This window comes from Gymnoscopelus microlampas, assembly GCF_963454915.1.
Source record: "Gymnoscopelus microlampas genome assembly, chromosome: 24".
NCBI lineage: Eukaryota > Metazoa > Chordata > Actinopteri > Myctophiformes > Myctophidae > Gymnoscopelus > Gymnoscopelus microlampas.
The window spans coordinates 192,142-218,867 of NC_139961.1; the positions used below are offsets into that span (position 1 = coordinate 192,142).

At 42.4% G+C, this 26,726-nt stretch overlaps 3 protein-coding genes and 1 long non-coding RNA gene across 6 annotated transcripts in view; 1 reads left to right on the top strand and 3 right to left on the bottom strand.

Annotated features, from left to right (window-relative positions):
* The window catches only part of LOC311040959 (protein furry homolog-like), a gene marked incomplete at its 3' end in the record, with an annotated part of 56,919 nt that extends 52,952 nt beyond the window's left edge, over positions 1–3,967 (bottom strand). The window contains exons 1-7 of the mRNA XM_084051399.1: positions 3,921–3,967; positions 3,643–3,775; positions 3,449–3,556; positions 2,090–2,327; positions 1,354–1,530; positions 889–975; positions 189–457 (exon numbers count right to left, since the gene is read on the bottom strand). Of these exons, the coding sequence (XP_083907525.1) occupies positions 189–457; positions 889–975; positions 1,354–1,530; positions 2,090–2,327; positions 3,449–3,556; positions 3,643–3,773 (1,010 nt within the window). The 5' untranslated portion in view covers positions 3,774–3,775; positions 3,921–3,967. The remainder of the gene's footprint in view (positions 1–188; positions 458–888; positions 976–1,353; positions 1,531–2,089; positions 2,328–3,448; positions 3,557–3,642; positions 3,776–3,920) is intronic.
* LOC311041025 (target of Nesh-SH3-like) overlaps positions 1–26,726 on the top strand; it is a gene marked incomplete at its 5' end in the record, with an annotated part of 759,687 nt that overhangs the window by 190,414 nt on the left and 542,547 nt on the right. The gene's annotated exons all lie outside the window — the stretch shown is intronic.
* Positions 3,981–4,968, bottom strand: LOC311040925. Its single transcript, XR_014600339.1, has 3 exons — positions 4,921–4,968; positions 4,714–4,800; positions 3,981–4,081 (listed from the first exon to the last, which is right to left on the bottom strand). It is a non-coding gene; the product is annotated as an uncharacterized lncRNA (long non-coding RNA).
* zdbf2 (zinc finger, DBF-type containing 2) overlaps positions 13,944–26,726 on the bottom strand; it is a 31,345-nt gene continuing 18,562 nt past the window's right edge. Inside the window, exons 8-12 of one of the 3 annotated variants that reach the window (XM_084051332.1) lie at positions 20,724–20,875; positions 17,014–17,185; positions 16,460–16,730; positions 15,558–15,682; positions 13,944–15,515 (exon numbers count right to left, since the gene is read on the bottom strand). In XM_084051332.1, the coding sequence (XP_083907458.1) occupies positions 15,180–15,515; positions 15,558–15,682; positions 16,460–16,730; positions 17,014–17,185; positions 20,724–20,875 (1,056 nt within the window). In that variant the 3' untranslated portion in view covers positions 13,944–15,179. Of the gene's footprint in view, positions 15,683–16,459; positions 16,731–17,013; positions 17,186–20,723; positions 20,876–26,726 lie in introns of all 3 variants that reach the window. The other 2 variants (XM_084051331.1, XM_084051330.1) reach the window with 2 other exon arrangements.

Consider the following 26,726-nt stretch of genomic DNA (forward strand, 5'->3'; position numbering starts at 1 on the left):
AAGGAGGGAACAATTGGCAAACAGGATCTAAAAGCCTTATCAAGGCACGTCTTAAAGACACTAGGTGACATGATTATTTCCTGAGCCCCTCAAACTACACAAAAGCACTGGTGGAACACACACACACACACACACACACACACACACACACACACACACACACACACACACACAGAGAGTAGACATACTTGATGTCAACTTGTGGCGACAGCAGCTGCAGGCGGGTGTAGGCGAACATCCAGGCGTAGTTGACGGCGGTGGGGCAGTGCTTGGGCAGGTGCTCCTGGCGCAGGTAGCTGGACAGGCTGATGACCCAGGGGTCCTGGCCCTGCGTGACGTGGGCAAACACCCAGATGTGCGAGGGGCTCACCACGTCGAACTGGTGGCTGATGGGAGACGAGCTCCACTCCGCCAGGGTCTGCAGGTCGATTCCGCTGGGGCAGTACAGCAGGTTGGTCTGTGGGGGGGTTCGGGTTAGAGAGAGGGAGGAGTGAGGCCCAAGAAGGCTCACCACCACGCATGCATGGTGGTGCATGTTTTCTGTATGTGCTGTAGTCACTACAGAACCGCCTGGGTCTCAAACATTTTCATGTCAAGGACCCCCAGATTGATTCGTATTAGCGGCCGACCACCACATGAAAAGATTTTGTGCAAAAAGGGACAAAACGTTTCAGAATATCTATTTTCAAATAGCCAAAATATGAAATAGGGCTGAGTGTAATGTAATGTTCCTCATTATGCAAGGGACCCCCTGGAACCTCCTCAACGACCTCTGGGGGTCCCCGGACCACACTTTGAGAACCACTCGTGTAGTGTGTGTGTGTGTGTGTGTGTGTGTGTGTGTGTGTGTGTGTGTGTGTGTGTGTGTGTGTGTGTGTGTTTTTTTACCTGGTCAGCTCCTGTGAGATGGATGAAGCTCTCCAGCACCGATGCACTTAATCTGTCCATGACGTCGATGGCCAACTCCTCATCCCCCTGGAAGATGGACAGACAGGCATTAAGTACATGTTGCAAGAGATTCCACACAATTTAGTTATTGTTTTAAAGGTAGAGGAAGTGATATTTTTAGCAACACAAAAGTGTTGCTAAAAGGTTAATGCACTTCTGATAGTAATCATTGCTGTATAGAGTGTTTGTTCAGTAACAGGGGTCTCCCTGTCTCTCCATCTCTTTAATAAACAGAAACATTCTCAGGTGGGTGGCCAAACTTCAGCCAATAAGGAGAAAGTACCCATTTATCAGCTTCAGTTTTATAGTGTTCCAGTTCAAATGTATTATTATTATATATTTATTATATATTATTATTTAAAATCAAAGTTATTCAAAGTTAAACCTGACACAGCTTGTGTTTACCTTGGCGAGGCCCAGCGCTGTGTGCAGGGCGCGGACCTCTTTGAGGACGTTGACGGCCAGCCTGCGGGTGGCGGGCCGGCAGCTGCACAGCACCACCAGTGCCAGGCCCTCCACCACATGCAGCACGTTCAGCAGAGGCGTACGCTCCAGGGACAGAGACTGGCCGCTGCCTGGCGCCTGGTGGAACAAGAGCGTAGACTTAACACAGCAAAACCAAAAGCCTAAAACACAGAGCCTAGTACCAAGCGGCTCCCAAGCGGTGTGCGGTGAGACCAGTCCAGCGGTGCCTTGAGATTTTGTGACAACCACACATCATTTTTGCAAGTATACAAAAAGTAATGAATTATCTTTTTATTTTATTATATCAGTACTTTCAACTTGGCATGCCTATTTCGGAGAATTATTATATTTATGAGCTTGTAAAAACGTTCAACAAGCTCACAACTTGCGAGCTTCTAGATTTGCTATCTTCACTGAATGTTTGCTCCCAGAATAGGGACACTAGGGTTCAAGTGGTTAAGTGGTTAAACTTTGTATTTGCCATTAATAGATAAAAAGCATTTACAGAGTGATAAGAATGATACCATATGTTACAGAGGCTATTTTGCACAGGTGTGCACAGGTGTGCCTTGAGATTTTGACTTGCCCTTTGCTGTGCCTTGGGGCACAAACATTTTGAAAACCACAGCCCTAGAAAATCCACCCAACTCCAAGTCTGGACTGGTTCTGGACCCACCTGAGCCTCGTGGCTCTTGTTGCTGCTCTGGACGGCCTGGCGCCACTGGCTGATGAGCTGCAGCAGCATTTTGACGGCATTGTCCAACAGCGTGGGATGGACGTCCGTCACCTCGCGTACAATGAAGTAGACGAAGCCTGACAGGACGTCCTCGCGCCACTCCGGGAAGTCCACCATCAGGGCCTGTAGGGTGGTGAAGGCCAGGCCACGCAGCTCCTCGTCCATGTGGATGGTCAGTCTGGGAGAGGGGAGGGAGAGAGACCGCCCCGTTTACACCTGTTGTTAGCCACATGAAACCTAGCATCGCTAGTGGACCAAGTATAGAGAGAGACCCTGGGACCCTAATCAAATTTAAGTGGTTAATATGCTACCTTTACAAATATTTCCTGCTAGCTTAAATTACAACGCAAACATGTTAGTGACCACCTTCTGAAGCAGCATTCAGTTTTTATGTACCACATATATGGAACAAAGTCCCAGAAAAGAGCAGGTCTGCTACAACTCTGTTCTTTTAACTACCTTTTATTGAGATTTTTGATTCATGTCATTCATTATTCTCTTTATTCTTATTTTCTATACTCAATGCTTAATCGTATTCAAATGCCCTTTTATAATGTGCTTCTTTTGCACTTTGTTTGAATACTCTTAATGTTTTGTATAGAGCACTTTGAACAGCCTTGTTGAAAAGTGCTGTATAAATAATCATTGCTGTTGGGCAGAAACCTTGTATTTCCAAATTTCAACCTTTTGTTTTTTCGTAAGTGAATGCCCTACTTCGCCATACAACAGTGTCACACAAAAGTCACAAAAATAGCTTATCTACAAGCTCACAACACATTGCGATGTGACATGTGTGCTTGTAGATCTGTTATTTTTGTGTTTTACTAATATATAACTAATATAATAATTAGAACACAGATTATTTTTTCTATTTACTGAAAAGTAACGCTTTTGGACATAATAAGGTTTCCACAGCGACAAAATCGCACATGAAGTGTTAATAGGGCCAGTGGTCCAGGAATGTGTAGACTGTTAAACTCCAGTGCATTTTCATTTTATCCAAAAGTTTTTCCAACAGATTTTCAGATATAACTTAAAGAAAACAAAATCTAATTTGTCAGAAATTGTAAGAATAAAATAAACCAGCATTTTCTTTCAAGATTTCAGAAATGAAAGAAAAACACACATGAGCCACTATTATCACTATTTTTGAAATAGGACTTATTCCGACTAATTCATAATGTATTTTTGTACATTTGGGTCCCAGGGGAGACACCAAATTCCTCTTTTGGGTCTCGAGCTGAACACATTTGGCAACCCCTGGCATAAAAGGAGGGGGAGAGAGGAAGGGGTTCTTACTTGGCCAGAAGCTCTATGAGGTCTTGCCTGCTCATGCCGTCCGGGATCAGTCTGGGGATGGCCGCCACGCACGTCCGGAACAGATCGATCTTCGGCTTTCTCTCACCCCTGGAACACGTCAAATGGATTATGGATTATTATGGATTACGAGCCCTGGGAACGAGACAGTTCAAGCATGGTAGAAGGTAACGTACGTGATCATGTCCTCTGGCTCCTTGTTGGACATCTGCACGTTGGTCATGCTCATGGACCGCCCCACCTCCTTGTCCAGGTGACGAAGGATGTTATCTAAGGCTTTCCTCACTTGTGGGTAGTACAGCGACATGCCTGCAAATTGAATTTAATACATTTCATTACATTAACACAGCAGAAGCCAAAAAGTGTTCATTTATCCATTCGTAACTCAGAGAGCATACAAATGGACTGCTATGCACATAGATTGTATTCCATGTCGCCCAGCACAAAGGCCTACCTATGACCTTGGCCTCTTCGTCTGTGAGGGTGGTGTTGAGGAAGATCTTTTTGACTCACAGACGGCATGATGACCCCTGTGGTCGGCATGGGGGGCTCTCCATCCTTCTGCTGCAGGCTGTCTGCAATCACCAGGAAGGCACGCAGGCCGATGTTCATCCGCTGAGGACACACAAAAGGGCAGACGGACAGTGAGAGGGGATAATAGACTCGGACAAGACCTCTCACTGAGAGAACAGTCGCAGTTTAGTCGTTATGCCAAATCACTCATGTAGTCAACAACAACCACAATCTTCCAATACATGTGACGTCGCCAGCTGCTTCTTTTCACCTGACAGAGCAGAGTTTCACTGGGAGGGCATAACTCGTGTGGAGTTCCCAGTTCCGCTTCCTTGCTGAACAGCAGACACAAACCTGTAGGAGTCGCTAGTCCAGTGACAGATATCCCCCTCCCTGCCTGGCTTCCCACCACAAACACGGACAATTGCGCTCATTGGAATTGGAATGCCCAGCCAATGCCGGATGCCCTGTGGAGGAGTCAAACCCCTACTCTCCACACTGGTTTACAGGAACTTTACCCCTGCGCCACCCAGAGGCCAAGAGCAGCGCTAATTTCACTGATGAAAAATCCATCAACAAATGAGAAATGATCCTGAACTATCCTGTCAAATCTTTTGCTTGGAGGGGTGCATCTTTATTCCCTTATCGTTTTGTTGTGTCAACACAAATAGCACAGAGAGAGAGAGATAGAGAGAGAGCGAAAGTGATGTATATTCAATCTTTACTCATTTTACCTCTGGGTTGATGGTGAAGGTCTTGTGAGATTTGCCCACGCACAGCAGGTCGTAAATAATCTCCTTCATAGCAAAGTCCAGCCGTTCCTGAGCGAGGACATGTGAACAGACCAGCGATCATTTTAGTTCATCCTTAGTTTTAAGCCTCAGCTGTTCACAATCCAGGTACGTTGGTTAAGAGACAAGAAAATGGGCGTCCTACTGTACCTGAGCTATGAATTGGATGATCTTGACGAAGATATTGAGCGGCGTGTCCCCGGGAACCACGCTGCGAGAACCTTTGGGGAAAAGTGCTGAAACGATGCTGAGTAATCGACTGCGAAACAAGGAGAGAACGATGTGTTCAATGGTGAACAATCACATCCTTTCCATAGTATCTGATACATGAAGCCTGATTTCTACATCGTACGACGGTGTCGCATGGCAAATAATTGCCAATCTACAAGCTCACCATGCGTTGCGATGCGTTGTGAGCTTGTAGATTGACAATTTTCGAGTGTGTGACAACGACACATGACGGTGCTTAAATGAAGCACCAGGGCGCGTTGCGCTAGTAAACACTGACCTCTGCGTGACCGTGTTGCTCTCACACTAAGGATAATTCCTTTTAACAGGTTGTTCATGAAAGTCCTTGCGGTCTTGTTTCCAATGAGAACCTGTGAGCAATTAGGGGTTAAGAGTCTTGCTCAGGGACAAATTTCATTTCATCGACATATATGCTGACCTGGCCTGGAATCGAACCTGGGGCAGCCAGGGCCTCTGGCTCCCTAGGCAGGCTCACTAACCATTCAGCTATGGCCGCCCACTTGATTCTGATGATGTAGACCCACAGCAGTCTGTAGAGCGACTCCAGCGCCACACGGGACATCTTGGGATCTTTGTTCTGCCGATCAGAGACACAAGATTAAGAACCTCGACATATTACAGCTGGACATTATTACTCACCTGTGACATTAAATAGGTCTGATGTAGTCAGTTACATGTCTTCCGGAGCAGCTGATCATGGTCAACACAATAACTAGTTTTCAGCCGCAGTGTAGGAGACATTTGAGTCACTGATGGATGACTGAACTCCCCACAATCTGTTAATAACTAAACTTCTGGTTTATTTAAATGCTTGTTTTGGGCATTGACGCATGATTTTCGTGACCTTAGGGTAGTGTAGAAAAGTTACGAAAATTTAGAAGGGTGCATTTTTGTTCCCTCTGTGTAAAAACCTGGGGGCATTTTATTACAATTATTCTGTGTGTGAAGAGTGGGTGGCATTACTTCATCTTAAAGTAATGCAATTTTTTAAGCCAGGACCTGGCCCTGAAAGTGTAATTTAATAACATATTAGCCTATTCATTTCAGCAGAAACTATTGTGGGAAATCTTTGTCCTCCTTCCCTGGATTTCAGGGGCATTGTTCGATTTGACTCTGTAATATGATGCAATAGGAAGGACCAAAAAATATCACTTTTACCCTACCTTTAATATTACAGTGATATCTATGGAAGAATACAGACTATATACACATCACTGCTACACACATACCATTGATAGTATAGTATAAATGTATACAGACTATATACATCACTGCAACATAACATAGTACATGGTAGTGTAATATTAGCTGCTATCTATAGAAGAATACATAATATTATACATAGCAGCATCAATGTTACAGTGCTGTGGGCATGCCATTACATAAAAATAATTTAAATGTTTTTCCAAATATAAAAAAAAACAGCAGATCTACAAGCTCACAGTCAATGAAGAATAATTACTACAGTAAAGCTACTGTACAGAGGTCCCCTTCACACAAATCCCCTCCACCAAGTGTATGTATGTGGACTGAATATGAAATTAAATGTATGTGTGCAATCATTTCATTTACACAAGTATATTATGGTATATGTACTGTATGCCCATGGTTCTCAAAGTGGGGTCCGGGGACCCCCAGGGGGTTCCAGGGGGTCCCAAGCTAAACGATGGGTAGGAACCAAATGGACCCTTATGGGTCTGTAACTCTGAGAGTTAAATCTAGCATTGATTTTACAATATAAATTGGGGTCCCAGGCATATAAATGCCATTAAATGTGGGTCCGTAGCCCTAATGCATGTCAAACTGGGGGTCCTTGAAATTAAAATGGTTGAGAATCACTGCTAGAGCCGTAAAAAGCCTTCTCTTATGGGGGTCCCTGGCATATCTTTTCAAATGGGGGTCCGCGGGCTAATAAGTGTCAATTTGACATGAAAAAGTTTGAGAACCACTGCTGTATGCTACTACCGTCTGTGTAAACTTCCTTTCAATGCATCAACCTCATGGAGACAAATACCTGACATGTACAAACACACTTAGCAATAAGCATTGTTCTGATTGTGTTTCTGAAGTATTTATCCTGTATTAGTAGTACAGTAGTAGTATTATCTAACCATGATGTAAGCAGCATCAGCACTAACCAGGTGATCAAATAATGAATGAGGAGGAAATGGATTCAAGCAGACGTTGATTATGGGGTGATGGGGTCTACTTTAATATCAAACTCTCTACTTTATTAGCCTTAGAGCAAGACTATCCTATGTGTTTTATCCAGTCTGACTTTTACTTTCATATCTATTAGTAGCCCCTACGGAACCTCTCCCTCCGCTATGTAGCTCCGAGATGAGGTCCCTCTTTAGTTTCTGCCGTATGCTGTAGGCCTTGTCGCACATTTTCCACTTTACATGTTTCTTACCCCTTTCTGCACATCGTATCCAAAAAGTAAAGCATTTGCGCCACTCTCTCAGATGTTTAAAATTTTAGCTGGCAATAAAATCTATCCAACGAGTTGAAGAAAGTATTTAATTTGCCTCGGTTTTCATCCGGTTCCAAAATATTTTGCATTAGAAGATGCAATTCAACATTGGACCAGTAGGGTAACCAGTAATGTTATCTCTACGGGCGCAACTCTTGCGCAATGTCTTAAAAACATGGAACCGGATGAAAACCGAGGCAAATTAAATACTTTCTTCAACTCGTTGGATACATTTTATTGCCAGCTAAAACTTAAAACATCTGAGAGAGTGGCGCAAATGCTTTACTTTTTGGATACGATGTGCAGAAAGGGGTAAGAAACATGTAAAGTGGAAAATGTGCGACAAGGCCTACAGCATACGGCAGAAACTAAAGAGGGACCTCATCTCGGAGCTACATAGCGGAGGGAGAGGTTCCGTAGGGGCTAATCTATTAGAGTCTTAGCTCCACCCCCTCAGTTTAACCTGGAATGTCACCAGTAAAGCCTGTATTTCTCTGAACATGTACAATAGAAAATATAAGGTGCTTTCCCCAAATGTTAACTAGGGGTCCGGCGTGTTTGTGTAATGTATTAGTCCATATGTTTCAATTAAGAAGTGTTTTAATCCCGTTTGTGGCCGATTCTGTCGGAAGTTCCCAATGGGCGGTAGTGACGGGGCGCATCCGGTGAAAGTCGGAATTACACTCAATGTAAAAAGGAAGTAAACGAGGGGGAAGAAATGGCGTTCGGCCACAGACGGGATTAAAACACTTCTTTATAGCAAAATATGGATTAATACATTAAACAAACACTCCGGACACCTAGTTAACATGTGGGGCAAGCGGGAAAGCACATGTTCAGAGAAATACAGGCTTTACTGGTGATATTGTGTGACACTGGGAGGGTGGTCGCTAGGACTCTCAAAATGGATAAAACACATCTACGATAGTCTTTAGGCTTTCTATAATGCTATGTCTTTATCCCACCATTACTTCCACATCACCATCACTGCCTCCTGGTTAAACAACTCACTGGTTGTTCCTTTACTCACATGTATTTAACATCTCTATTAAACACCATTCTAACATCAGCCTCAATCCAACGTCCAACTGTAAACAAGCTCTCACAACACGCAAACATAACGTAAACATGTATATTTGTAAAACACACGTAAAACTAATGAACACAAAGACAAACACAGCTTAAATAAACATACCTCGTTGTTTTACACGTTTTAAACTTTAACAACAGCTTAAATAAACATACCTCGTTGTTTTACACGTTTTAAACTTTAACAACAGCTTAAATAAACATACCTCGTTGTTTTACACGTTTTAAACTTTAACAACAAACACACGTTCCTCCCGCAGCTCCTGTAGCTGTGTTCCGTCAGCAACTATAAGACTTCCGGTGGACAATCTCTTCAGAATAAGAGTACCCTCTGAAAATAAAAAATAAAGTAGAAAAACGGTTAATTTGCACATTAAAACTACAAATAAAGCATTTAAACGAAGCTATACAACACATATTATGTTTCTGTGTAACAAAAACGTTTTTTTAAACATTAATAATTTATCTAAATGGCTAAATGGTCAGAAACGGTCAGAAAAGTGCCGTTCTCAGACAAAAGTGGACACTGGACAGGCGCCGGCGGACACTGCCGACACTTCTGACATACGCACGCGTGCGGGGACACCTCCCCTACAACGCCACACTCTCGGATAAGCCCGAGAGGCGTAAAAAAATTGCAAAAATTTGATGCATCATTACATTTCACATAGAAATAAATGTACCCATGTGTTTTTGCCACTTGCAATGCATTTGCTGGTTGGAGGATGTTTATACTTGTACAGGCGGACGCTGCCAACACTTCTGACATCAAACCTACCCATTGTTTTTTTGGAAGAGGACGCAAGTCCCAGGAAGTGCCACAGAATCTCATCAGGAAGTTTTAAAGCATCTTCTGTGTATACAGTCCTGTTGCGTTGACCAGTTATTGATGGATATGTGTTGATACTCCCACCCAACAGACATGGCTATGGACAAGCCTTGCTTCTATTTCAGTTTCCCAGTTTGGCATCAGTATAAAATGTCAAGACCATTAATAAAGGCACACACCAACATCTCGTTCTGCGTCTCTCTCCGTTCCTGAGATAAGACGTATGTAACATTGACTGTGACTATGATTGTGCCATTTATCTAGGGCAGCCTGGAGATCATTTCTACCAAGTTCCATGAAAATCTGCCACTCTCTTCTGGAGTTATTTTCTTCTCAACAGACTCGCACACAGGAGTATTATTATTTTTGGTGTTATTGTGCTTGTCATAATTAGAAACAATTGCTGGCTGTAGGCTATTAAACGCTGACTCAAGTAACAGTCTTTCTCACTAAGAGTCAAATAAAGTCAAAGGACGGTGATAGGTATTAGGCCTACTATATAAACTAATGTGAGAACTGCAGTATATTTGACACAAACCCAGTTTGACTCCAGTATACAACACTATCATTTCACGTTGAAATAAGAGTATACGTTTTGTAAGTGACTATAGCAGAACCCCACATTTTTTAACATTCACAATTATAAAGGCAATATATATCAGGCAATGTATGTGGAGCCATTTCAAAATGTGAGACATTTTCAAAGAGAACTCTGGAACCGATCTGAACAAGAATCAAGAGGGATTTATTTGTCACTTACTCAAGTAGCAGTGAAATGTTGAGACCTGTTTCTACAGAGACTGTGCTAACACAACCAAACAAAATACATCAGTAACAAGTAACAATACTGATGTAATGAAGTAGAAATAAAAATATAGATAACACAAATAAAACTAAAGTACAGAATGGCAGGTATGATAAACCTTGTGCGTATGTCACAAGTGCCGCGGCAAATAGCTGTCTCGTGTCCAGCGTCCAATTTGTAAAGGCTATGCACTGAAAATGGTCTTTTTCTGACCCCTGACCTCACTGGACGGCCCGCCACTTTTCAAAATACACCTGTTTGGCTTAGCGGGGAGTGTGGCATTGTAGGGGAGGTGTCCCCGCACGCGTGCGTATGTCAGAAGTGTCGGCAGTGTCCGCCGGTGCCTGTCCAGTGTCCACTTTTGTGTGAAAACGGCACTCTTCTGACCTCTGACCTCACTGGGCGGTCCGCCACACTTTTTTTTACACCTCTCCCGCTTAGCGGAGAGTGTGGCGTTGTAGGGCAGGTGTCCCCACACGCGTGCGTATGTCAGAAGTGTTGGCAGCGTCCGCCGGCGCCTGTCCAGTGTCCACTGTTGTCTGAAAACGGCACTTTCTTTTCTTACATCTGGCCGCACTGGACGGCCTGCCAGTTTGTTTTTTTTTACAAATTATCTCTCAATTTTTCACCAACAATCTGTCCTACTGGTCTGTATCAATTTTCTATCAAGTTCAGGGGTGCTCAGTTATGGAACAGTTCTCACAAACACACACACACACACACACACACACACACACACACACACACACACACACACACACACACACACACACACACACACACACACACACACACACACACACACACACACACACACACACACACACACACAAACACACACACACACTTTTATTTTTCTGATTACATTCTTATTTGTATTGTATTTTAGTTTCTAAATAGGTGAGATCAACTTTATAAACCCCCCTTGCTTTAATTTTTTTAATCGCACCTGCACTGATCTACTATTATTATTTGTAGCATATTTTGTTGTTACTTTTATCACTGTTTATTTGCTTCTGCAATAAACAATATTATATCATGATAATTGTCCAAGAGTGACCTGGCCTAGAGGCAGCATTATTACAATAATGGACAAACAGTTCAAAAACAATACATATGTAACAAACACAAATGAATATCCAGTTAAAGTAAATGTATTTTTAAAATACATTTGTGTCTATAAAATACAATTGGCAATTAGAAGTGTTCTAGTATGCGCCATTTAAAAGACGTACATCATAAATGTATTTTTTTATAATAGATTTGTGTCTTTTAAAAAACATTACACATTCGTGATCTTATTTTGAAGGCAACCGGAAACCTTATGCTAGCTCCAAAACCGGATGTCCTATCGTTGCTGACGGAACGGAGCTCAACACTTTTAACATATGACTCCGTTCATCTCTTTGGATTCAAAGGTCTTGTCGCCCTCATGTGGACAAAATGAATCAATACAGGTGGAAATCGTTAATAAATAACATTTTCACTAAAATAAGAAAGAAATAACAACGAGACACAATATGGAGATAGTTTCTACAATATAAGCTGTTAAAATCTACAAGCTCACAATGAGACGCGTTGTGAGCTTGTAGATCTGCTATTTTCGGCGGCACAGTCATAGAACAGAGCATAAAGTAAACGTTACAACAATTTTATTTTGTAAAAAAGAGCGGAAGTGTTCGAGTTGCGTTTGATGCGAGACTTGACACATGAAATGCTTTTATTTTGACGAGAAAACGGAAGTGCTCTCGCGGCGTACGATGTGAAGCTTGAACCAAGATGTTAGGGAAATGTAGTCCTTAGAATGTAGTTCTTCAAACAACCCATGGTGTTTGGGAAATGTAGTCCTTAGAATGTAGTTCTTCAGCGACCAATGGTGTCAGGGAAATGTAGTCCTTAGAATGTAGTTCTTCAGCGACCAATGGTGTCAGGGAAATGTAGTCCTTAGAATGTAGTTCTTCAGCGACCAATGGTGTCAGGGAAATGTAGTCCTTAGAATGTAGTTCTTCAGCGACCAATGGTGTTTGGGAAATGTAGTTCTTCAGAGTAGTCCTTGTGAACAGAAGCGCTCACGTGGTTACTAACGTGTGACTTGACGCAGCTAGCCTAGCCGCTTAGCATGTCAACATGATGCTCTGTTTTACGACGCGCGCCGAAACTACAAGCTCACAACATCTCATTGTGAGCTTGTAGATCTTAACAGTTTATATGTTGTAGAAACTAGCACCATATTGCGTCTATATATATATTGCGTATTATTCTACTGTTAATCTATTCCATAATGATGATTTAACACATTGGTTCTCAAAGTGGGGTCCGGGGACCCCCAGGGGTACTTGAGGGGGTTCCAGGGGGTCCCCAGCTAAATGATGGATAGGAACCAAATGGACCCTTATGGGTCTGTAACTCTGAGAGTTAAGTTAACATTGATTTTACAATGTGAATTGGGGTTTCTAGAGATAGAAATGCCATTAAATGGGGGTCCGTAGCCCTAATGCATGTCAAACTGGGGGTCCTTAAAATGGATCTTTTCAAATGGGGGTCCGCGGGCTAATAAGTGTCCATTTGGGGGTCCTTGACATGAAAAAGTTTGAGAACCACTGATTTAACAGATTATAAAACATTTAAATATCATAGAATCTATAATGATGATTTAACACATTATAAAACATTGACACACGTTGAGTTTAAATATTATTATACGTTCCATAATGATGAACCAGTATGATTCGTAGTTATAATATTATAATAGTTATAATATTATAATATGATATATTTATAAATATAATATAAATATTCTACAAGCAAATCAGTGGACATGTTTATGTATTCTGCAATTGTCCGTTGTCACCACAAGAGGGCATTAAAGCCTATATTTTGCATATGTTGTGCGTTGAGCTGTAAAATGAGGATAAATAATGTGTCTGCAAATCACTTCGTTCCTATAGTTATTCGCACTATAGGATGCCATGTCAACAATGACCTGGCATCTGTCCACATAACATACTGTCTAAATGACATTTTAGCATTTGCATAATCCTGTGAGGTCATCAAGGCTAAGGTCAAGTGCTACGGGGCTGAGGTGGAGTCTGAAGAGGTGAGTCTTCAGACTACGGCAGAAGATTGGGAGTGAGTCTGCAGTTCTGACCGCAATGGGGAGTTAATTCTACAGTTTGGGAGCCTTTAAATTCAACTCTAACACTGGCAGTGGCATGCACAGACATTTTGAGGGGCAGGTGCTCAAGTAATTTATACTTTTTTTGTTGACTTGGTCTGCTGTTGAAGACCCCTGCTGTGCCCTTTTTTCAAAAGGGCACTTCTGGTCAAGAGGGCAAAGGGCAGGTGCTCTAGCACCACCTAGAGTCTATCTGTGCACGTCCCTGAACACTGGATCAACCTGATGGCCTATCCAGTATTCCTGGATACTATGAAAGCAGCCATCGCTACACTCTTACCAATCGTGTTAGATCAGATGAAAGCTGATTGTTATGGGCGTAGAACAGATCATCAGAGTCAGACTCAGCATGATTGCCTCCATATTAGATCTACAATAAGTTCAAAGAGTCGGTTAAAAGACTCTGGAATGATCGTTTAATTATTATACTATTTTCCCATTAATGGCCTCATTCATTGTATTTGTTTACATGTTTACATTACTAAACACACCTGAAAAACAGAGTCAATATTGTGTCATGATGTTTGAATTTAAGTCATAAACTGATCTTTAATCCAGGGTCTATTTTAGGCTGGACTTTTTAAATCAATTTGTTTTAAAGTGCATTAAAACAATAACATAAACAACAACATATGTGACAAAGAGTAATGAAATCATGCTCATATTCATACTGTAAATAAACTCAATTAAAAACCAACAGACATGATAAAGAACACAGAGACTCACTGTCATTAGGGTCTGAAGTCTGACAGTCTATATTAAGCTAAACTTATCAGAACAGCAGAATTGTCCTTTAAATCTGAATCTAATTCAATCCACCTTTTCAATGAGATGAATCATAATTCAATCACCATAAACATGACTGATGACCCCTAACCCTAACCATAAACATGACTGATGACCCCTAACCCTAACCATAAACATGACTGATGACCAACTTCATTTTGACTTCCTTAGATGAGACTTTTGTTTTGGCAGCTTCCTGGAGACAGACTAGCCTGGTAAACCCTCCCTCCGGAAATCTCATTTCCATTTGATTTCAGGAGTGAGTCTGGCCTGATCCGCCTTTCTGCAATATTCGCTGTGGGCTGGAGTTGGGCGGGAGTAATACCGTTGACTGACAACCCCTTGAACCAATGATCGTTTTTCCCCTTCAGCCAATCAGCATTCATTTTGACGACCTCCAGACTATGTGACACAACGGGACTTTTGGGACGGCCATGCCCGAAATAGGTTGCCTTATTGGGATACATGCGTGTCACTCCCCGCCCCTGCCGGTTCTCTAAATGTATATTTTTAAATAGGCTCTGTCATGATTAATTGACCACATATATGAAGTTAAACTAAATTCTATCCAAACGATATCTTAATAGTAAATTCCGTGCCTCAAAAAATAAGTTTGAGATTTTCGTTTTAAAACCGAAAATAAGAACTGACGGCACTCGCAGAAACAACAATGGCTGCCGTTCGTCTTTTGTCGGCCCCAGTCAGGCTGCACTCGGCTTCATTCGGGCTCACTCAAACTCGCCACCTGATTGGCCAACTGTCGCTGACAATCACAGAACGACGTGCGACGACGCTGATAGGCTCGTCGGTTCGGAGAACAGAGCCATTATTGCAGAAAGGCGGTTCAGCCCAGACTCACTCCTGAAATCAAATGGAAATGAGATTTCCGGAGGGAGGGTTTACCAGGCTAGAGACAGACAGACAGACAGACAGACAGACAGACAGACAGACAGACAGACAGACAAACAGACAGACAGACAGACAGACAGACAGACAGACAGGCTCAGTTCCTGGTTCTTCTCGGCCTCAGACGCCGCGAGGGGGAGGAGCTTGTAGGAGACGTGCGTATGTGGGAGGAGTCTATCAGTGGGCTGGGTCTCTTCTTCCTCCGGCCTCTGCCTGAGCCGCCTCGCTCCGATTGGCTAGTCCTTCTTCCTCCCCTCCCTCTCTCGTTCAGCTGTGGGCTCAGGCTCCTGAACAGCTGGCGTACGTGCGTGCGTACATGCGTGCGTAGGTGGGCGGGCCGGCGTGTGGGCGTGGTGCCGACGTTTAAGGCAGGGCGCGGCGGTCCCCGCCCCTCAGGAAGGGAGCCCCGTCCCTCAAGAAGGGAGCCCCGTCCCTCAGGAAGTGAGCCCCGCCCCTCGGGAAGGGAGCTGACGACACAGTGGCTCAGCGGGTCGTAGAACTGCAGTGGGAGGGGCTTGTACTTCAGCTTGGTTCCCGCCGCGTGACGCCGTCCGTCCAATGGACGCCTGCGCTTCCTGCAGCGCTTGTGGTGGGAGGAGCCTAAAGGAGAACAGATTTTTTATATAAACAGCTCATTAACTAAACAGTTCATGAACTGTTTAGTTAATGAACTGTTTAGTTCATGAACTGTTTAGTTCATGAACTAAACAGTTCATGAACTGTTTAGTTAATGAACTGTTTAGTTAATGAACTAAACAGTTCATGAACTGTTTAGTTAGTTCATTAACTAAACAGTTCATTAACTAAACAGTTCATTAACTAAACAGTTAATTAACTAAACAGCTCATTAACTAAACAGCTCATTAACTAAACAGTTCATTAACTAAACAGTTCATTAACTAAACAGTTCATTAACTAAACAGTTCATTAACTAAACAGTTCATGAACTAAACAGTTCCATTGACTGCCAGAGTTTTTTCAGAACAGTCTGTAGCCTCTGCCAGGGTTTTGAACTGATTTTGGTACCTGTTCGCGTAGCCACAGATTTTTTTCCTCCAGTATGATTGTTCCCCAGATGGTTTCTAATCACAGATGAGATTCAGGTGTGGTTTCACAAATGTCAACGAGGTAATTTTGACCTCGTTAACATGTGTTGTTTGATGTTTGAATATAGCTCAAAACCAGTAGTTTTAAACCAAAAAACAATGTGAATTGTTTGTCCGTTTGAATTTTAACATTGAAGTGAATGGAGCAGCAAATCTTTGAACATTTTTAGCTCCTAATCTGTGTTTTTGAAAAAAAAACAAAAAAAAATGCCCTTTTTTTCAAAAACGTATATATACGTCATTGGCTGTTAATAGTTCATTAACTCATTACCATGAAGCCCTAGCTGTGCTCCAGTGTGTGGGGAGCAGAGGATGTAGACCAATGAGCTGTGAGCTTGTAGGGGAGTGATGATGCGTGAGTAAGATGGAGGCAGGCTCAGCCTGTCTGGGGTTCTCTCTTCTGGCTCCACCTCTCGGGGGCAGGGAGCGTCCTGATTGGCTGTCTGCTCGCCGACGGACAGGGTCTGCTGGGCCGCTGGCTGTTGACGGACAGCTGGGACGACCAATGGCACCGTCTGAGTGCCGTGACTCACTTTGACCACCTGGGGGAGACAAAGAGACCATTTTAATGTGGATTATACCAGTGTGTCAGTCTAGTGACATCATAATGACATCATAATGACATCATAATGACAGCATAATGACACCATAGTGACATCATAGTGACATCAAAGTGACATCATAATGACATCATAATGACATCATAGTGACATCATAATGACATCATAGTGACATCACAATGACATCATAATGACATCATAGTGACATCATAATGACATCATAATGGGGCCAAATAGGTTGCAGTGTGCAGGGGTCTTTAGTCACCTGACACCTGGAGGCCAATCGGAACAGGTGGCGGCGTCTCCGCCTCCTCAAGGTGCATTGTGGGTCATCTTCATGCTGATTTGCTAGAGGAAGATGATTGGCATCGTCCTCGTGTTCCTCTCTGTCAGCCAGACTCTGCCCCTTCCTGTTCTGGCTTCTCATCCTTCCATACCTAGAGATGATGACATCATCACAATGATGACATCATCAGAATGATATTGTAACTGAAAGGGGAATTATTAACTAAAAGGAAAAACAAGGGGATGGGCAGGTTGCTAGTTGTGGTTACCCTAACCCTTATAAAACCACACAAATAATATTTGACTCAACAAAAAGGTAAATAATAATACACTTCTTGGTTTTAACTACTATCCCTACCTCTGTCCCTCATAAACAAAAGAAATATACAAACAAATCAACAATCAGTAATTATTTCACAAACCCCTCCCAACCCAAACAATTCCCAGATCCTTTGATCACTTAAAGAGCTGGTGTCATGGTTTTGCACTTTTTCTGTTTTTCATGTGTCTATGAGGTTGATAAAACTTCATTAAGGCCCCCGCTGGTGGTTTTATGGTGTTTCATGTCTTCTCTGACTATTTGGAGTTTTTTCCTGGAGGCTGAAACCTTGAGAGTCAAACGTGCCAATCCAAAAACAGGGGCATAGTGACATCACAGAGCCCCCCAAAAAACATACCCTCCCCCTCATTATCATAACACAACAGGTGTGGGCATGAGGAGGAGGAGGGACTAGGACAGGTGGGTGGTGCTAAGGTGGTGGAGGAGGTGCTAAGGTGAGAACCAGGCATACTTAATGAGCTGGAGGCGTGTCCACATAAAAACATCATTTTATCAATTTCTGTACACTTTTTTTTTTTGAAAAAAATCCTTACATAATAATAATACCTTATGATCAGGTTTTAGGGTTGAAAAATATCATGGCACTCCATCTTTAAATCACGGATTCAACGCAAACAATAAACAAAATCAAAACAAGGTGGGCATGCTACTGCAGTCGGACGTTACTCGCTTTACACGACAATAACAAACGGTCTCACGTTACGGGCCGAACGGTTCGTCCACACTGCGGTCCAGAGAAAGTCTATTATGTCTTTGATCCAAAACGAAACGCAACGCCTCCTCCGCACGGAGCGGCCGAAATCATACATATGGTTCGGGGTACCCCTGTTATTTGTAATCCAAAAGAACTGGACGCTTGGTTTTATCTCACCGGCCGCGGCTCCTCCCGTCTCCAAACGCCGACCCGCGTCTCATTCATAAAACCGCATCGCTCGTTGACCCACGTACGGCAGCAACGGTAGGTTCCTTCCTCCGCTGGGCTCGAGAGTTCTTTTATCTTGGCTGCAGCTTACTGTCACGTTTAACTTTGTTTCAAACGGTATAAACTGGCGCCTCGGGAGATCTCCTCTCTCTTCCTCCTGTTGATACTACACAGGTTGTTGGTTTGATCTCCCCTCCCCCCGTGGCACACCCTATATTTCTAACGTCGGGTGGCTCCAATGTTCCAATCACCCGCAGCGCTCGGCCCCATTACCCCTCGAGTGAATAGGAAATGTCCATATATCTCAGTGTCCAACATGTCATATATCACTCGTATATAATCACATGCATAAGTAGATCAGATGTTACATATCAACCAGACATAACAACGTCCACAGATCAAGCAGATAAATACAATTAATTTAATGTGCATTTGTCACAATATATACCTCCTAAATAAGGTATTAATTAACATATGAATTAACATATTAACGTACTGATTACCTGATCAGTGACTCATGCTCTCTGCCTCCTAAATTAGGTATTAATTAACATATGAATTAACATATTAACGTACTGATTATATTAACATATTAACGTGCTGCCTCCTAAATAAGGTATTAATTATCATATGAATTAACATATTAACATACTGATTACCTGATCAGTGACTCATGCTCTCTGCCTCCTAAATAAGGTATTAATTATCATATGAATTAACATATTAACATACTGATTACCTGATCAGTGACTCATGCTCTCTGCCTCCTAAATGAGGTATTAATTAACATATGAATTAACATATTAACATACTGATTACCTGATCAGTGACTCATGATCTCTGCCTCCTAAATAAGGTATTAATTATCATATGAATTAACATATTAACATACTGATTACCTGATCAGTGACTCATGCTCTCTGCCTCCTAAATAATAAGGTATTAATTATCATATGAATTAACATATTAACATACTGATTACCTGATCAGTGACTCATGCTCTCTGCCTCCTAAATAAGGTATTAATTATCATATGAATTAACATATTAACGTGCTGATTACCTGATCAGTGACTCATGCTCTCTGCCTCCTAAATGAGGTATTAATTAACATATGAATTAACATATTAACATACTGATTACCTGATCAGTGACTCATGCTCTCTGCCTCCTAAATGAGGTATTAATTAACATATGAATTAACATATTAACATACTGATTACCTGATCAGTGACTCATGCTCTCTGCCTCCTAAATGAGGTATTAATTAACATATGAATTAACATATTAACATACTGATTACCTGATCAGTGACTCATGATCTCTGCCTCCTAAATAAGGTATTAATTATCATATGAATTAACATATTAACATACTGATTACCTGATCAGTGACTCATGCTCTCTGCCTCCTAAATAATAAGGTATTAATTATCATATGAATTAACATATTAACATACTGATTACCTGATCAGTGACTCATGCTCTCTGCCTCCTAAATGAGGTATTAATTAACATATGAATTAACATATTAACATACTGATTACCTGATCAGTGACTCATGATCTCTGCCTCCTAAATAAGGTATTAATTATCATATGAATTAACATATTAACATACTGATTACCTGATCAGTGACTCATGCTCTCTGCCTCCTAAATAATAAGGTATTAATTATCATATGAATTAACATATTAACATACTGATTACCTGATCAGTGACTCATGCTCTCTGCCTCCTAAATAAGGTATTAATTAACATATGAATTAACATATTAACATACTGATTACCTGATCAGTGACTCATGCTCTCTGCCTCCTAAATGAGGTATTAATTAACATATGAATTAACATATTAACATACTGATTACCTGATCAGTGACTCATGCTCTCTGCCTCCTAAATGAGGTATTAATTAACATATGAATTAACATATTAACATACTGATTACCTGATCAGTGACTCATGATCTCTGCCTCCTAAATAAGGTATTAATTAACATATGAATTAACATATTAACAAGCTGATTACCTGATCAGTGACTCATGATCTCTGCCTCCTAAATAAGGTATTAATTATCATATGAATTAGCATATTAACATACTGATTACCTGATCAGTGACTCATGATCTCTGCCTCCTAAATGAGGTATTAATTAACATATGAATTAGCATATTAACATACTGATTACCTGATCAGTGACTCATGCTCTCTGCCTCCTAAATGAGGTATTAATTAACATATGAATTAACATATTAATGTGCTGATTACCTGATCAGTGACTCATGATCTCTGCCTCCTAAATAAGGTATTAATTATCATATGAATTAACATATTAACATACTGATTACCTGATCAGTGACTCATGCTCTCTGCCTCCTAAATAAGGTATTAATTAACATATGAATTAGCATATTAACGTACTGATTACCTGATCAGTGACTCCGTATCGAAGTAGCAGATAAATCGTCCATGTCTGAAGTCTCTCACCATGCCCTCCACCTTCTCCTCGTCCTCCTGCTCGATCTGAGCCCACGTCTTCCCCACGAAGGATGGAGGGATGAACGCTGGAGCTGGAAGCACCTGGAATATACATATATGTAGTTAAATATACATATAAATATACATATATGTAGTTAAATATACATATATGTAGTTAAATATACATATAAATATACATATATGTAGTTAAATATACATATATGTAGTTAAATATACATATATGTAGTTAAATATACATATAAATATACATATATGTAGTTAAATATACATATATGTAGTTAAATATACATATAAATATACATATATGTAGTTAAATATACATATATGTAGTTAAATATACATATAAATATACATATATGTAGTTAAATATACATATAAATATACATATATGTAGTTAAATATACATATAAATATACATATATGTAGTTAAATATACATATATGTAGTTAAATATACATATAAATATACATATATGTAGTTAAATATACATATATGTAGTTAAATATACATATAAATATACATATATGTAGTTAAATATACATATAAATATACATATATGTAGTTAAATATACATATATGTAGTTAAATATACATAAATGTAGTTAAATATACATATAAATATACATATATGTAGTTAAATATACATATAAATATACATATATGTAGTTAAATATACATATAAATATACATATATGTAGTTAAATATACATATAAATATACATATATGTAGTTAAATATACATAAATGTAGTTAAATATACATATAAATATACATATATGTGGTTAAATATACATATAAATATACATATATGTAGTTAAATATACATATATGTAGTTAAATATACTCAACTCAACTCAACTCAACTCAACTTTATTTATATAGCACATTTAAAACAACCACAGCTGCCACAAAGTGCTGTACAGTGCATAGGTAATACAGTATGTAAAAACAAAGATTAAAAACACAGAATACAAAGACAAACACAGAACAAGAAAAGGAGGGGGGCTAGTTCAGAAAAAGAGGTCTCATGGTGTGTTAAAAGCCAAAGAATAAAAGTGCGTTTTAAGCGAGGATTTAAAAATGGCCAGAGAGGGGGCCTGCTTAATCTGCAGGGGAAGATCGTTCCAGAGCTTGGGGGCAGCGACTGAAAAAGCTCTGTCCCCTCTAAGCTTCCGGTTCGCCCACGGGACCTCCAGCAGCATCTGGTCAGCTGACCTGAGGGAGCGGGCAGGAGTGCGGGGGGGGAGGAGCTCAGAGAGGTATGGAGGGGCGAGACCATTTAAGGCTTTAAAAGTAAAAAGCAGAACCTTGAACTGGATTCTAAATTGCACGGGCAGCCAGTGGAGAGAGGCGAGGATGGGAGTTATATGCTCTCTCCTACGTGTGCCAGTTAGCAGTCGGGCAGCAGCGTTCTGAATCAGCTGGAGCCGAGCAAGGGAAGACTGACTGGCTCCAAGGTAGAGGGCGTTACAGTAATCCAGCCGAGATGTAATAAAGGCATGGATTACTGTCTCAAAGTGCTGGGTGGATACCAAGGGTTTTACTTTTGCCAACTGTCTCAGATGAAAAAAGCTAGACTTCACCACTGAACTAATTTGGCGATCTAGCTTGAAGTCGTTGTCCATTTTAAAACCCAGGTTGGAGACTGTTGGCTTCACAAACTGTGCCAGGGGGCCTAGATCAAAGGGAGGGGGGTTACCAGAAGCATTTGGGGCAAACACCACCACCTCAGTTTTCTTTTCATTGAAGCTTAGAAAGCTTAGGGCCATCCAGGCTTTAATGTCCTCGAGGCAAGAGAGAAGAGCTTTAGGTTCAGCATCTTTCTTTTTTAAGGGGACATAGATTTGGCTGTCATCGGCATAAAAATGGAACAAAATGCCATGTTTCCTGAGGATGGACCCTAGCGGCAGGAGATAGAGAGAGAAGAGCACTGGGGCTAAAATAGAGCCCTGTGGAACACCATACGCCAACGGCGCCGGGGCGGATTCAGAGCCAGCAGCGCTGACAGACATGGTTCTGCCCGTCAGGTAGGACCTGAACCACCCTAGCGCAGTTCCGTGGATACCCACAAGGTGCTGCAGACGCCAGAGCAGGACGTTGTGGTCCACTGTGTCGAACGCAGCCGTCAAGTCCAGCAGGACAAGAATTACATGGTCGCCCGCATCATTTGCTCGGAGGATGTCGTTAAATACCCTTACTAGTGCAGACTCGGTACTATGCCGGGTTTTAAAGCCAGATTGGAAGACCTCAGGGATGTTATGCTCCTCTAGAAAAGACTGTAGCTGGGCATAGACAGCCTTTTCTAGTACCTTAGAGATAAAAGGCAATTTCGATATGGGCCGAAAATGGGCCAACACAGTGGGGTCGAGGCCTGGCTTCTTAAGCAGTGGTTGCACTACAGCATGTTTAAAACACGTGGGAACAAGACCAGAAGAGAGACTGCTATTTATGATGTTCAGGACCACGTGAGCTACGCTGGGGAAAACCTCTTTAAAGAGGCGCGCCGGAATGACGTCGTGAGGCGAACCTGAGGCCTTTATGTGGCTGACTATATCCTCCAAAAAGGACAGTGTTACAGGTTCGAACGAGCTGAGCACGGCGGGGCAAGGGACACAAACAGAGGGGTCAGAGGCAGGAGCAGAGATGAGGGCCCTTGTATTTACCACCTTGTCAATGAAAAAGTGCAGGAAGTCATTACAAATGTCTGATGATTCAAAACAGACAGGCTGAGCGATATTAAGAACAGAGTCAATGGTTTGATAGAGTACACGTGGGTTAAGACGGTTAGACTCAATAATATTCGCTAAGTGCTCTCTTTTTGCCTCTTTGACAGTGTTCTGGTAGGAGAGCCAGGATTCCTTTACGATCTGAGAAGAAACCTGCAGCTTGTCCTTCTTCCATTTACGTTCTGCTTTTCGGCACTCCTGTCTAGCTGCACGGGTTCTGTCATTGAACCAGGGCTCAGGCTTTGCCCTGGGCTGCTTGGATCTCAATGGGGCCACAGAGTCCATTATGGTCCCACACGAAGAGTTAAACCAAGAGCACAGTTCCTCTGTGGGAACAGTCGAGGCAGAGGGGACACACAGCTGTTCAAAGGCAGCTGAAAAGCGACTAGCAGTGCGGGGGTTAAGAGTCCGACAGAGTCTAGCAGGAGCCCTAGATCTATTTTCAGTGCAAGAGAGAACAACATCAAACAGAACGGGACAATGGTCAGAGAAAGTATTATTACAGATCTCTAGGTTAAGAATAGGCAGCCCATATGATATCACGAGATCTAATGTATGCCCACGTTCATGAGTAGGACCCGTCACATTTTGCACCATATTAAACGATTCAATAAGGTTTAGGAAGTCCTTCACCATAGGTTTATCGGGGCAACATACGTGTACATTTAGATCTCCGAGAATCAAGACTCGATCATAGTTGGGCAATATTCCAGCCAGGAAATTGGAGAAATCAGTCACAAAATCCTTGTTGTATTTAGGCGGTCGATAAATGAGTGCGCACAAAACAGGCTCAATACGACCCACCTCAAACACAGTCACTTCAAAGCTGGAAAAGGAAGCAGAGCATTGCTTGCATTTAATATCATCCTTATAGATGACCGCTGTTCCCCCACCCAGCCTGCCCGAGGGCCGCGGGGAGTTGAAATAGGAACAGCCGGCCGGCAGCAGTTCAACGAGGGCACTACACTCACCCGCCGCCATCCACGTCTCTGTCACACAGAGGAGATCCAGGTCGTGGGAGCTGAAGAAATCCCTCAGGATAAATGTTTTATGTGTCAGCGATCTGGCATTCACCAGGCCAATCCTGACAGGGGCTGGAGCCTTTAATCCGGAGGAGCTAAGATCGCGGGGCAGCGGCCGCAGATTGCGGGGGTTCACGCCGCGACTCCAGCGCCGAGGAGCGCAGGGGCGGCCGGGCTGGAATAGCACCTCCAGGCTAGCAACAGGAGCGAGACAGGTCGCGCTGGGGACCCGGAGTCGTTGCTGCAGGGCGGAGGGAGATAATCCAGGTTTCACGTGGGGCAAAGACGAAAAGCATACACAAGCTTTCAGTTTTACCAGCTTGCCACTCCGTTTTCCACGGCGGCGGAGCCGTTTCCTCCTCGGCGGCGGGGGCGCGACCGAGAGCAGATGAGTCGGGATTCCTGTTAGGAGCGGCGGCTCGGTTTTTTGTTCATTGTGGCAGAATGAGCCAATAATCCTGGCATTTTGTCGGATATCCAGAAGAGATTGGCGATCATACACCAGCAGAGACTTAATCTGAACAGTGCCAAGGCTTAGACACAGCAGAAACACAAACCAAAGCGAGAGCAGGAGACGAGCAGCCAAACACACTGGCGCCATCTTCCTAAATATACATATATGTAGTTAAATATACATATATGTAGTTAAATATATATATATTAGAGCTGTCAAAATTATCGCGTTAACGGCGGTAATTAATTTTTTGGATTCATTGCGTTAAAATATTTAACGCATTTAACGCATGCGCAGAATGGCCCGCCCCATACATCCCATAATTCCACCAACACACGTCGCTCACTTGCTCTAGTGTTCCAGCAGGGCGGATGAATGACATGTAAACATGGAGCAAGAACAGGTTGGCCCTCTGGATGGGGAATTTGAGTTTAAAAAGAACGTAGATGGAACAATAAATAAGCAAATAGTTAATTGCAGGCACTGCAAGAAGGAGTTTCAGTTCCACCGCAGCTCTTCAAGCTTAAAGTACCATCTCAACGCTAAGCATGCGTTTGTTAGGGCTTCGGCCTCCAGTGCAACACCTGGCCTGAGTCAGACCACGCTGAATGAACGCAGGTCAGTAAGCAAGTCCACCTCGGATAAATTAACCAACACAATTGCCAAATGGGTTGCAAAGGACTGTAGACCGATTAGCATCGTTGAGGACAAGGGCTTCGCCGATGTTTTGAAAGTTGCGTCCCTCGACATATCACCATCAAGAGGCACAATAATGACCAGAATCCACACACTCTATGACACTGAAAAGGAGAAAAGAAAAGAGGCTTTAGCTCAAGCGGATTATGTCGCCCTGACAGGAGACCACTGGACGTCAGTGAGTAACAATAACTACCTGGGAGTAACTGCACATCTAATCACTGAGACATGGGAATTGAAATCATTTGCGCTAACTGTAATGAAAACAGAAGAACGTCACTTTGCGGAGGCGTGTGCAAAACAGTTCGAAACTGTTGCACGCAAGTGGGACATTGAAGGGAAACGAGCACATGCCCTGTGTTGCCCACATCTTACAGAGAAGCATCACTGTGAGTCTGTCTGACAGCGGATTCGTCGGCGTGTTGGCCGAGTGTCGCAAAATTGTGGACCATTTCAAGCACAGCCCGGCTAACACAGCGGAGCTGAACGTAGAACAAAAGGAACTCAAACAGACGGAGGAGCCACTGATCCAAGACGTTCCAAAACGGTGGAATTCCACGTTGGAAATGTTGAAGCGCATGATCCGCAACAAAGATGCAATACAAGCAACCCTGGATTAACAGCAGCATAAACTTGTTATGCTGACGCCACCAGAATGGGACAAAATCCAGAGACTGGAGACCCTTCTAGAGCCCTGCAGGTAAGCCTTCCATCATATAATGTGACCATTCATGTAGGCTGAAATTAAATTAATATTGAACGTTAATCTACTATTAAATGTAACAACTTGTGTTCAAGTAATTTACTTGTGTCTTTCCTTTCCTTTTCTCTCTCTCTCTCTGTGTGTGTGTGTGTGTGTGTGTGTGTGAGTGTGTGTGTGTGTGTGTGTGTGTGTGTGTGTGTGTGTGTGTGTGTGTGTGTGTGTGTGTGTGTGTGTGTGTGTGTGTGTGTGTGTGTGTGTGTGTGTGTGTGTGTGTGTGTCTCCACTGCAGGTATTTAACTGAGCTTCTGGGTGGGGAGGCCTACGTCTCTGC